Source organism: Scardinius erythrophthalmus (genome assembly GCF_964197995.2).
Source record: "Scardinius erythrophthalmus genome assembly, chromosome: 13".
In the NCBI taxonomy this organism is placed as follows: domain Eukaryota; kingdom Metazoa; phylum Chordata; class Actinopteri; order Cypriniformes; family Leuciscidae; genus Scardinius; species Scardinius erythrophthalmus.
Window position 1 is genome coordinate 7,326,898 of NC_138233.1, and position 13,988 is coordinate 7,340,885.

A 13,988-nucleotide genomic window follows, 5' to 3' on the forward strand; every position below is an offset into this window, starting at 1 on the left:
TATTATAAAACTACATGCTAAATTATAACCTCCACTACAGCAGTTACTAAATTACTTGTGAATGCATACATGAATATAAAAATAACTTATTTATAGTTTTGTTTTTATATTTATAGCGATGAGGCCGAATGGGATTTGTATCTGCCACGGATTTGTGCAATATGAGTCGTGTTGTGAGATAAAAACTTGCAATTATGAGTTAAAAGGCAGAATTGCGAGATAAAAAGCTGCATACAATTTTTTTCGGTGGCGGAAACAAGCTTCCATAGATTTGTGCATCTCACGCTTTTAGTCAAGGACATCGTATTTGTGGAATGTGCCTAAATATTACTGCATTTGCCAATGGGGGAAATTCAGAAAGAGAAGAACAGAAAGCATTTCGAGAGGCTAGAACTGATTTGAATTAAAGTATTATGTCATTTAGGGTGTAATTCGTAAGACTATCGGGTTCCTGGCATCTCACAACATGAAGAGACGTTGGTGTTATTGAAATGTTTGACCCGTAATGCCCATCTGCGGATGAGCGTTCAAGCCAAAAGTGAATCATGGCTTTAAATGTAAACCGTAGCATGGAAACACCAATTAAGTGGTTACAAAATGACTTCATGTCATCTTAGACAACTTCATAGTCAGATTTTGCTTTTGACTCGTTATTTGATGGTGGAAATTTAATTTGTTTGGACTTTTCTAGCCACTGTCTATATAAATGTGGTCTTTAGCTAATGAAAAACAGCAATATTGACCCTTCAGAAGTACAAATTTTGTGGTCTCACTCGCTGTATAAAAGAATAATAAACTTTAATTTCCCTTTTGTGGTGTCACAGAGAAGAGAAGCAAATCATTCTAGAACATTCCTCTAGATAGAAACCAGCACACCACCTCATTGCCAATGTATTTGTATCCTTTCAATTCATAATGTGATATCACCAACCACACAAATGGAAATGAAAAAATCAGAAAAACTGTCATGGAATTTATGATCTGTAATGTAATGTTCGTGCCGTGAAGCTGATGAGATGTGAAGTGCTTTAATGTGTTAAGATTTTCAGAGGTTACGTTAACATGTCTTGCATCCTGTTTTTTACATCAACTCCCAAGACAAAAAGAAATTTGAATATTCTCTGCCAAAATATCTAAACTGTATCTGTTTCAACCATTCTAAAAGCAACAGCTGTTATTGATTAGTCTTGAACTCTAAATGGAAAGTATATTGCAAAATGTACTTGAAGACCTTTTTTGGGCAGTTATGTCTATGAGGTGGTCTGTACTTAATACTGTACCCAATACATCTTTGCTTTAGCAGTTATATGTTGTTTGATGTACCATGTCATAATCATCTATATGCATAGTTTCATAAAGTCACCCAACAGCAATGTGACCGACTGGCAGAGAGCAAGCCAAGACGCATGAAAAATTATTCCACCAAATATTGATTTTTGAACTCAAAACATTAGTAGCCTAGCATGTTGTTTAAAAATGAATATAAACTTGTTTTCTTTGCATTTTCCAAGGTCTGAAAACATGGCATCAGTTTTGTTATTTTGACCAGGTGTCATTTACTGCAAATAAATGCTCTAAATGACAATGTTTTAACTTGAAATTTGGAATAAATTTTGGCAGTAGTTTAAAACATAGAAATGCCCATTTACTCAAACACGTACATATAAATAATAAATCCAGAGAAACTACTAATTTTTCAGTGGTCTCTTAAAGGTAGGGTAGGCAATTTTCAGAGAGGCTAGCAATAGCGAGCTAGCTTTGAAAGCATGAGATCACACCCTCCCTTCAGATGGTCTCCAAAACCAAGTCTCTTCAAAACACATGAATGCTTACAGCAGGGAGCAAACAAAAGCGTCACGAGAGACACAGGTAGAGAGACTACCTCATGTCTCAACTAAAATAATAATGAACATAAACAACTTAAAGAGATCCTTCCACATGTGATACACATTTTGACCACTTATTTAGTGATTGCTTTCTGGATGTGAAGAGACTTTCAACCAGCATAACAAAATATGTTTCTGGAACAAATCACCCACCCGGTCTTTAATTCATTCCAGGGATGTTTTTTCTTCAGTTACTCCATTATGATACATTATATTTTACATAATTACATATCTGAATTTTCATTAACACTAAACTCCTTTGTTTGTTTTCCCACACCACACATCCATGTGTCACTGGCCACTTCTAAAGCAAGACAACGCTAAACATTTTCACTCAGAAATCGATTGCAGTCACGCTCGGGTTACGTAAGTAAACAGCTTCCGATTCGAGGCATCAAGTTGTGGGTGTAGAAGTTGTGTTAGGCGGGGCTGAAGTGCAGAGGTAGAATTTAAGGGTACATTGGAAGCCCTGCGGAAAAGCTCCTCTGTAAACCGCCACCATGTGTTTGTCCTCTTCCCTCTAAATACCCCCTTCACTCTGCAACCAGCATTTATCCCCCACAGCCTGGGCCTTACAAAAGCCATTCCTGGAGCGGTCTCACGCTGGGACATATCGTTACTCGCTCCCTCTCTCATTCGCCTCGTCTTCCCACACCAAGGGCATTTAAAATCTCATCTAGCTCATGCTGTGAAAGTTCACCATCGAAACGGTTTCTTTTTGTAAACTTTTTGTCTGTGTACACGCTCTAAAATATGTTTGGATAGATGTCGATGTCCGCTCCAGGAAGGTAAACATTGTGTTCACAGAGCGGGTCCGTGCGTGAATGTTAAGCCACAAGCTGCACATATAACTTTCGTACAAATATCTGAATGATTTAAGCTGTGTTGCGCCTCTTTTAGGCAGGATACAACCTCAGAAAACTTGAGACAGATTTGGTGGGGAAAAGGATTAGCCCATTTCAGATAACCACAAGGGGGCGCCTACTAAATGTGTCTGTGCTTCAACACTAACTGAGATATATCAGAGAATGTCTGGATATATCCAGCTAAACCGTAAGGACTGTAAGCCCCTTCTGGTATATATTGTAACTACATCCTCTAACCAAAAACATCTTTTCATTGGTCCTTCAAAAGTAGCTGTGTTCTCTGCAAATAAATTGTTATTAATGATAATAATAACAATAAAGGTTTGCCATTTTCCAGGTGTTATAGACAGTTGTCAAAGAAATAGAAAGAAGCATCACTCAACAACCACAACTGTTTTTTTTGTTTTTGTTTTTTTTGTATTCATGCCAATAAAACTATAACCTAAAACTTTGGCACACAAATAAAATGACATTTCAATAATGTGCATCTTATATCAAAATGTCTCTATTTGCTCAGAGTTGGCTATATCATGCAAAATATCAAAAGTGGAATTTTTATTAACTGAAGAAATGCAGATTAGGCAAGGCACTTAAAAACACTCCTAAAATATAATGACATTGATGAGTTTTTGGTTAAAAAGCAGAATACTAGCCTATTACATTTCCATACAATTTACAGTGAATTTCTTTATTAAATATTTCAGTGACTAAAATGTGACAAATGATCACTGTGATATTGTCTTAAAGGGATAGTTCACCCAAAAATTAAAATTCTGGCATTAATACTCGTACCAAACCCATAAGACTTTCGTTCATCTTCAGAGCTTTAATGAAGATATTTTTGATGAAATCTGAGAGTTTTCTGTCTCTCCACTGACAGCTACACAACTAACAATTTGACAGTTCAAAAAGTTCATAAAACGAATCCATATGAATTGAGCGATTTAGTCCAAATTTTCTGAAGAGACTCGATCGCTTTATATGATGAACAGAATTTAGACTTTTAAATTGTGGCTTCTATCAGTGAACATAAAGAGAATCTCAACCGAAACTGCTTGACACATGAGAACAAACCTCTTGTGGAAGCTCAAACATGCTGTGTAACATGAGAATGAACCTCATTGGTTCTCGCACGTCAAGCGAACATGCTTGAGCTTCTGCTTACCACAACTGATGTGAGTTAATCAATGTTTATATGTGAATAAAAGCCTAAATTCAATCTGTTCATCATAAAGAGCGATCGAGTTTCTTCAGAAAATTTGGACTAAACCTCTCAATTCATATGGATTAGTTTTACGATCTCTTTATGAACTCTTTGAAGCATCAAAGTGGTAGTTGCTTTGGAGAGACAGAAAACTCTCAAATTTCATCAAAAATAGCTTAATTTGTGTTTTGAAGATGAACGAAAGTCTTACGGGTTTGGAACGACATTAGGGTGAGTAATTAATGACAGAATTTTCATTTTTTTGGGTGAACTATCCCTTTAATCAGTTCAATCAAGAAATGAAAAAAAAAAGATGTTTAACGTTACCTCAGCTACATCTGGAAATCGATAGTAAAGGCAAGCAAATTGCATTGTGGGATAGGGATATTTAGGGCGTATTTCAGCAAGTGTTGTAGGCCACCTGGGCATTAGAACTTGTTATGCACAATAAACATTTAAAAGTTTGAAGTCAGTAATATATTTTTTTCAAAATAACACTTTTATTCAGCAAGGACGCATTAAATTGATCAAAATGACAGTAAAGACAATTACAGCATGTTACAAAGAAATTGTATTGCAAATAAATGCAGTTCTTTTGAACTTTCTATTCATCAAAGAATATGAAAATATGAACTGTTTTCAACATTAATAATAAGAAGAAAGGTTTCTTGAGCAGCAAATCATCATATTAGAATGATTTCTGAAGGATCATGTGACACTGAAGACTGGAGTAATGATGCTTTGACATCACAGCAATAAATTATGAATTAATAAATTAAGTTATTTGCAATTAAATTGAAAAAAATATTTCACAACATTACTGTTTTACTATATTTTTCTAATTAAATAAATGCAGCCTTGGAGAGAATCAAGAACATATATTACCAAAGTCCCTTTGTGATTCAATAGACTTTGATATTACTGACCCCAAACTTTTGAACGGTAGTTTGCACACTGCAGAAACATGTATGCTATTCTGAACAAAACCTCTTTATGTTTGTTTAAGCTATATTTACATGCGTATTTGTGATGGTCTGCATCAGTTATGTTTGGCATCTTAAACTGTGATGAAGCAAAGAGCCCTTGGCCAAATGTTCATTTCTCAGGTCTGAGGTGGAGGGGTCGGAGTGTGTTCTGGGGGTTGTAGTTCACTACTGATCTCCCTCTGTAGTCCAATAGGTTGCGAGCGGGGAATCTGTCTCGTCATACTCCTTCTCTTGGGTTTGCATTTCTTTCCGGCTGGTATGACACGATCACTAAGAGCGTCTGAAGACTCGTCGATGTACGCCAAGTTCTCGCCAAAAAAGTCCAGAAGGGAGGGATGGGGCGGACTGCAGTCGTCAACCACGATGACAGGAACATCCTTTCGACTTTCCATTGATCTCTGAGACCCCTCGGCTCCAGATTCCAGGTCCTCCGAGTTAGGGGAGTTGGACTCATATTCCGACCAGGATTCTGACGGTGTCTCGGATTCAGAGACTGATCCTGATTCAGATTTTGAAGGGGACGTGGACATGGCTCTAGACCTGGGTCTCGATGGTGGTTTTAGGTCTACCCGTGAGATGGATCTTGACGCAGGTCCTACGGTCAGCCTCGATCCTGGTCTCATCTCATACGCCCCGTCTAACCTATACCACGACCTGGATCGGGACAGCACTTCAGACCTATTATCAGACGCTGAGGAATACTTACACGACGGCCACCCGAGGATCAGATGTCCGTTCTCTCTGATGACATCGGCATCGAGGGAGATTCCATGAGCCAACCCTGCCGCGCTCAGTCTCAGGCGGCGATGATGGCGGTGGCGCTTTCTTCTGCGTCTCCGTTGGAGCTGAAAGGGGTCGTTGAGATCCAGTGGCACTGGAATACGGAAGTCCATGGACATGTTCTGGATGTTCTGAGTCCAGTCTGTGGCATGAGCTCTCAGCTCCTCCATCTAGAAGAGAAATAGTACCATTAAAACGAATTTATGGAGGGAAAGTGAGAATAAACAAATATACAAAAAGAAATACTTTTTGAAATACTGAGAAATACAAATATTTAAAAGGTGCGTAATAGCCTAAAAACATGTACAAAAATGTTGCCATACTATTTGTTGGACAAATCCCAATCTCACACACTATACACTTACCGTTCAAAATTTTGGGATCAGTACGATTTTTTTTTTTAAATCTCTTTCATGCTCACCAAGGCTGCACTTATTTGATCAAAAACACAGCAGTATTGTGAAACAGTATTACTACTGAAAGTAACTGTTTTCTATCTGTAATGTATTCCTGTGATCAAAGCTGAATTTTCAGCATCGTTTCTCCAGTCTTCAGTGTCACATGATCCTTCAGAAATCATTCTAATATGAAGATTTGATGCTCTTTAAGAAACATTTCTTTACAGTTGTGCTGCTTAATAGTTTTTGTGGAAAATGTTCTCCTATTTTTCCCCAGAATTCTTTGATGAATAGAAAGTTCAAAAGAACAGCATTTATTTGAAACAGAAATCTTTTGTAACATTTAAATTGTGTTCACTGTAACTTTTGATCAGTTTAAGGCATCCTTGATGAAAAAAAGTATTAATTTCTTTCTTTTTTTTTTATTAACTGTAGTGTATATCTCACATATGATTAATGTGCAAATTGGGATGCAGGCAGCCTAACTGACTCAGATTTGGTCTAATGATTAATCTGTTAATTTTTTTTTTTAATGTTTATTTTTTTTATTTATTTTTTACAGTAGACAGAAAGGGACCTTTATATCAACATTTAAAGTAACCACAATTCATTTGGATAAGATATAATATTTAGGGGTGGATTTATATTGAGTAGTTGGTACTACAATACAACCAGTGTGGAAAAACTGAAATGGATAAGTTCATTGTTCATTCTCTGTCTCACCTCTGCACGCGTCTTCTTTGACAGCACTCTAAGCCAGTTCCCAATCATAGTAAGGATGGATGCAAAATACGCCAGACCAAACACGATCCACAACCACACCAATGGCTTGTACAGGGGTGTTTCCTCTCTTCTGTTCTCTGGAGAAGAGGAAAGAGAAAGGAAATGACACAGGACTAAAGCTCAGGACTGGTATATGGGGAAGATTGAGCCATGATTAATCACCTTTGTGCTCATGAGAAAAGCACTTTAAGGAATATTCTGATTTAAATACAAGTTAAGCTCTACCAATAACATACACGACCATTCAAAAATTTGAGGTCGGGAAGATTTTTAATGCTTTTGAAAGAAGTCTCTGCTCACTAATTTGATCGAAAATACAATTAAAACAGTAATATTGTGAAATATCGTTACACTTTTAAACAGCTGCTTTCTATTTGAATATATTTTAAAATGTAATTTATTCCTGATGCAAAGATTAATTTTCAGCATCATTACTCCAGTCTTCAGTGTCACATGATCCTTCAGAAACAACTTAATATGCTGATTTGATGCTCAAGAAACATTTCTTATTATTATCAGTGTAAATAATAATAATAATAATAATGCTTAATATTTTTGTGGAGACAATGATACTTTTTTAGGATACTTAGAAAAATAAAATGTTTAAAAGAATAGTTTTTTTTAATAGAAATCTTTTACAACATTATACATTTCTTTTCTTTTGTCACTTTTGATCAATTTAATTAATCTTTGCTGAATTAATGCATTAATTTCTTACCAATTTTTTTTTATATATATAAATAACTGACCACCGTGACGGGTAATGTATATTGGATGCTCTCAAATACCACATAAATCTGTTACAGGTCTGTTACAGTTTGAGGCCTCATTATCATTGACTTAAAAAAAAAAAGATAATTTAGTCACTAAAACAGAAAATGGACTTGAATATGGCATGACAAAATACTGACTACATTATAAGGACATCAAAAGACAACAAGTCTGTTGTTGAAAAACTGTAAAAATGAACACTGGCCTGTTCGGAGTTTGATTGTTGAATACATCACATAAAAGTTATACAGGGAACACTGAACTTAAATGGACTGTAAGTCACTTTGGACAAGAGTCTGTTAAATGACAAATTATTAACTAACATCTTAATCGATTCTCACAGATAAAAGATTAGTGCATGCGCTGGTCTAATATTACAGCCATTACAATTAGTGTCTATGGCTGTAAAATACAGATCGTTAGATGGTATAAATGTCTGAAACGTCATTGCTGTCTGGACCACAAAACATCCTGCAGTTCCTGGCGTAATACAATCTTGAGTTCTTTAACAGAATTACCATACGCTCACATGACATAGTAAACAAAATAATATGTAACGATTATTGTATGTAGACATGAGAATTATCTGTGCACCTGCCACATAGTCCCCAAAGCCCACCGTGGTAAGAGTGATCACGACAAAGTACACTGCTTCCAACAAGCTCCAGCTCTCCACTTCCTGAAACACCATGGTCGGCACGGCAATGAAGACTAGGCAGCCAATCAGGATGGAGAAGACAGCGGAGTTTATGCGTACACTGGTGGGCTTCACACCCTTGCGCTGTTCAGCAGAAAACAATCATGGTGAAAATTATTAAAAGATAGCAACATCCAGACAACTGTGGGATTATAAATGAAAGAATCAGTTTAAGATCTGCTGATCAAAAGTCCAAACCAAACATCACTAGCATTTGGCATTTAAGATGAACATGAAGGCATCAGTTTACTAATTAGATTTAATAGTTTCCAGTGAGGAGAACTATCTTCTTATGGAGGCCCTGTTTACACCTGATATTAAGATGCGTTTTGGTTGATCGGATCACAAGTGGACGAGGATAAATACATGTGTAAACGGGGTCTAAAATGTTGTCCACTTTCGACCACTTCCAGAGGTAGTCGAAAACGCATTCTCCCGGATTGATTTCGTAGTGTAAACATTCAAGTGGTCGAATGTGTTCAAACAGCCACAAAAGACACATACTCTCCGCCTACTGACCTAACCCGTGAACATTACTGGAAGAGCTCTAGCCAGACGGGATTTAAACTGTCGGCTGAAGACCCAAGTTTGGTTTGAAGATAAAAAATGTACCAAGCACAATGTTCTCTCACCATTCCTGATTTCTATCAAACATTCACAGCGTACGGATGGTCTTGCGGCTGTCAGTGTGTTTTATGTCGTCTCTGGGTGCATTTGAATGTAAATTATGTGAGCTTATTTCATCCATTAGATCAAAAGATCTGAAAAATACAATGCATTTGCCCACCCATAGACCCTCCCCTCCAAGAAATGAGGACAGAAGTGGTTGAAATTGGACAAAAGAAAAAGATTAAAACACATTGATGCGATATGCCATCACTTACTGTTTTTTCTCTTCATGCACATTATTAAAAATGATCAATAATTAGAACTTGTTTACACGGTTATTGAACTGAACTGACTTAAGTTGAACATTGACTACTGTCTTTTCAGAGCTGCTTTACAGAAGAATTTGTCTCATATTTGATAAAGTTTGATTCTGTGATTTATTTTCCTGTTTATCACTGTAAAGCTGCTTTGAAACAACCTGTATTGTATAAAGCACTGTATAAATAAAGGTGACTTGACTTAATCTGAATTTATAATGAGAAACCACTCACCAAAAACAAAGTCTCAACCCTTGCCACCGCTCTCCGCAGAAGGGTGCCCAGGTGGTCTCCAACCCCGGCTAACAGGATCCCAAACATGGGGATCCCCACCAGAGCATAGAATATACAGAACAACTGACCACCTTTCGTCTTGGGCGAGATGTTTCCAAAGCCTGGAGAAGTGGAGAACTTGTGAAATCAACCTCACAAGATGATGATGTTCTAAAGTGAAACGTGTTTATCTCACCAATGGTGGTGATGATGGTACCACAGAAGAAGAAAGCATTGGATGGATCCCATCTGCTGGTATAATTTGATGTGCTTCTGGCGTCCACACCAGCCTCAATGGCATCAACCACTTTCTAAAGAGAAAAGATGATGGATGGATTGTTTATCTACAATGCGAGATATATACACTAAAAATTATCAATATTTAGAAGAAGTAGAGGTCCTTAGACATATACTGTATATATATTCACACCCCTAGTTATTCTAGATATTGATATTTAATTATATATATATATATATATATATATATATATATATATATATATATATATATATATATATATATATATATATATATATATATATATATATATCATTTTAAATGTTGGATATAAGTTTTTTTTTACTAAAACTGAAATAAAAATAAATCTAAATAGATTTTTTTACATAATAATAAAAATGACAAAAGCCCTAAAAAACAAAATTAATAACAAAATTACTAAAAAAAAATTAACTACAAACATATATATTTACAGTATATATATATATATATATATATATATATATATATATATACATACAGTATATATATATATATATATATATATATATATATATACAAACCTATTCAATAACACTTTTCAATAAGGTTTCATTTGTTAACATGAACTAAGAATGAACAATAATTCTATACAATTCATTAATACAAGTTAATGTTGAAGTTAATGTTCAACATCAACAAGTTGTATTTGTTAACTGTAAACTAACATGAGCAAACAATCAACTACTATTTTTTATTAACTAACAAAGATTAATAAATGCTGTAAAAATATATTAACTTTTTTTAACAGTGAGAAATATATTCTTACAGCATTTATGAATGATGAGACTTTATTGTAAAGTGTTACCAGCTATTCAAAATATTAATAAATACTATAATAGTAGGCTATATCCATAATATTTAGCATTTTTCTAATTTAATAATAACATTTCATTACAAATTCTATTATCAGCAAAGTTGAGTGATTTTCTCAGCATTCATAATGACCTCCATGAACTCTCTCAGACTGTTAGGCGTGACGCAGTTGTAGTTCTGAAGGAAAGCCATTTGAGACGTCATCAGCTCATGGTGAGCCTCTTCCTCCCTGGAGGACTCCAGCCTGCCGAACACCAGAGCTCCCAACACCAAATACAGCAGCACGGCTGCCAGGATGGTCAACAGTGTTGAGTACCGCATGACTACGAGGGGCTGATGACGTCAAGCAAGATGCTGCATACTGTGGATGAACGTTGTGGAAACACTTCAAGGGAAATGGTCACAATAATGTCATTATCTCTGGTTATCATGACAAAAGTATTTGGCAGAAAGAATTTGGCATCACTCAAAAGTGTCATGAATTAAATATCTGAATGTCATTGCACTAGATAACAAAATTTAAAACAAAAAGTGACTTTTGATTGATCTTGATCTTCTTTTATGTGAAATGTTCAGCTTGAAAAGTGTTACATGTAGCCTTTATTTTGTTATCTATTGCCTTGACATTGATTTTTGTTTAAGAGCGGCCTTAAGTAACAATATTTCTAAGGTCACGTTATATGTAATAGAAAGCAGAGATTAACTATTTACCTTATGCAATAAGGCTTTCCAAATCCACCGTTTTCTCCTTCTCCTCCTCCATATCAGATGTTTACTGTAGTGGTTTATACACTCTTCTTTTCTCCGTACAGCCTCTTTCACTGGCCCGCACAAAAACATGTGAGAAATAATGGTCAAAAATGCTCTAGACAACCTGAAACTGACTCCAGATCAGCTTTGAGCTTTTGGAGGCTTGACCCAGTCCAGACACATAACAGGAGAGCGGTGAAGGCAAAGAGGTACTGAGAAGACAACGCATGACGCCATTGAAACAGAACTTCTGGCAAAGGTCTATGTAAACAGATTGTTTAACGGTCCTCTGACAGGATCTTGATGCTCACCAGGGCTCTCTAGGACTTGCTTTGTAGATGCATGGTTACCGTATATTATGGTACAAATTATGTTGTCACTTTCTGTATTTGCAATTAGTTTTATTTTACTGTGTTCTGTTTCATATTGCATTTATATGCACATAATTAAAAAAAAAAATCCCCAGTGGAATAGAAAAATAAAATAAAGTTTATGTGTTACTTTTTGCAAAGAACATTGAATGCTTACGGCTCTTACAAAATGGCATAGCTGGCCAGTATGACAAATAAAAATAAAACATTTTTGTAATGAAAAAAAACAAAACAAATGCTTAAATATTTTATTTATTAAATAAAAATGACTTTAGTATCACAGATAACAGACTTAAAATGTTTAAAACACAGTGCAGTCCAACATACCTACTTCAACCAAGTACTGATACATACATAATAGGATACAAATGCACACTATCTATATTACGTTTTTGTTTTGTTTTTTAATTCAAGTTCATTCAAAATTAATCTTCCAACTCAAAGGAAATTACTTTTCTTGTTTTTTATGAGTATTTGCAATGCAACAGGCACTAAACAGTAAGTGTTTACCTTAGGCTAGTACTTCCAAATGTAGATATTCATTAAATGTGTATAATCCATTTCGAGACATGTTCGTGAGGGAATGTTCTCTTCTTACCTCAGCGCGCGGTTCCGTCGGGAGTGTGTGACGGTGAGGAGTTCCCTTTCTCCAGCAGAACACTGTGAAGATACATACACTCACTCATCAGGACTTTCCCCATTCTTACGTGAAGCTGCCAACATGAGAAGAAAAAGAGCAGGGAAGAGACCAAGAGAGGAGGGGAGGAGAGAGCTCTGTTTGGCATAGACACAAATGAAAGCTGACAGTTTATTTTATCGGTTTCAAGTGTTTAACATTTTTGTTGAGCACTCTTCTCTCATCTTTCACCTCCGCTTTGTATGTAAACCCCTGTGGTATGTCGTGATTTTGATTTTTTGCATATTATAGGCTCCGAGTCCAAAGGCATAAAAACTCAAACGGATTGGAGTAGTGTTCATTGTTGTCATGAATAATACAAGTGAAGTTTTCACATAGTATAATCCTGGATGCTGATTGGTTAATGCATAGAGCCAGCTAAAGGCTTAAATGTAAGGTAGGCCTTTTTTTTAAACACTTCTTGTTACTGATTGAAACTGTCTTAGCATCCTGATAGCAATCAATAATAGAAGTGGTCTAAATATTAAAAACATGTTCATATCTTCTGTGGAACTCAGGACCAAAAAATCCTTGTCCAATCACTGCATTCGGTCCGACATCACACGTCGTCAGCGCATTACGTAAGGCTATGCAGAGTTATAGACACTGGTCAAAGGTAGCCATCTTGAAGGACATCTCAATTCTCTAATTGTACCGCGAAGAGGCGAGGAACGAGGAGTGAAGAAGCTTCCTGAGGTGCTATGAGAGAGGATTCACAGGCGTATTTCTTGTCGAGAAACCTGATGCACATATACATTCTCCTCCCCCTTCACATCTGTCACAATCATTTTAATTTATGCTTTACCTTTGCAGTTTAAATAGACCATATATCACACATATTTCAGCAGGACATTTGGCTTTATTATTTTTGAATTTCTAAAATAAGCAAACTACAACATAAGGGCAGATCCCTTGATCCCCCCCTCGCAGAGCTGAGACGCGAGGAAAGGAAATGAGGATGCACAAATTAGAAATGAGAAGCACCCACAGTCACAAAGAGCCGCAAATCAACAGCAGACATATTTTACAGTTCCTCCTCGACCAGAACAAGCTTATGCTGCGTTCACACTATGTCCCAACCGTAATTACGATGGCAACCCCTGACACTTGTGCCGTTCACATCCTCAGGCTCATATTTAAGCGTTTCTACTCCATCAACGGCGAAATGAATCTGCAGCAGTCAGGTGACACAAGCAAGAGCTCCAAGTTATTTACGTTCATTATTATTGTAATGTTATGTGCTTTGAGACATGAGGTAATTTAACACCGTCTCTCGTCTTGTGAAACTTTGCAGACTCTGCTGTGTGTGTCGTTTAGAAGGAGGCGTGGTTTTGGAGATGGGCTGAAGGGAGGGTGTGATCTCATGATTTCAAAGCTAGCTCGCTATTGCTAGCTTCTCTGAAATTGCCTACCCTACCTTTAAAGGTGCCATATGTAACAATTGAGGTAAAAATATCCCAAAAATGAGCTACACACATCAAAAGAATGAGAAGAAATAAGGGCGATGATGTCATTAAAAAAATGTCAA

General features: G+C 36.3%; 1 protein-coding gene across 1 annotated transcript; it reads right to left on the bottom strand.

Annotated features, from left to right (window-relative positions):
• Nucleotides 1-5,058: 5,058 nt before the first annotated feature.
• kcnk4a (potassium channel, subfamily K, member 4a) lies at nucleotides 5,059-11,431 on the bottom strand (the record flags this gene model as incomplete). The annotated part of the gene is made up of 7 exons (XM_081383488.1): nucleotides 11,375-11,431; nucleotides 10,796-11,048; nucleotides 9,767-9,881; nucleotides 9,532-9,692; nucleotides 8,269-8,455; nucleotides 6,844-6,980; nucleotides 5,059-5,892 (listed from the first exon to the last, which is right to left on the bottom strand). Exons 2-7 carry the CDS (start codon nucleotides 10,982-10,984, stop codon nucleotides 5,059-5,061), a joined length of 1,623 nt encoding a protein of 540 aa, XP_081239614.1. The 5' UTR covers nucleotides 10,985-11,048; nucleotides 11,375-11,431.
• Between the last annotated feature and the right edge of the window lie 2,557 nt (nucleotides 11,432-13,988).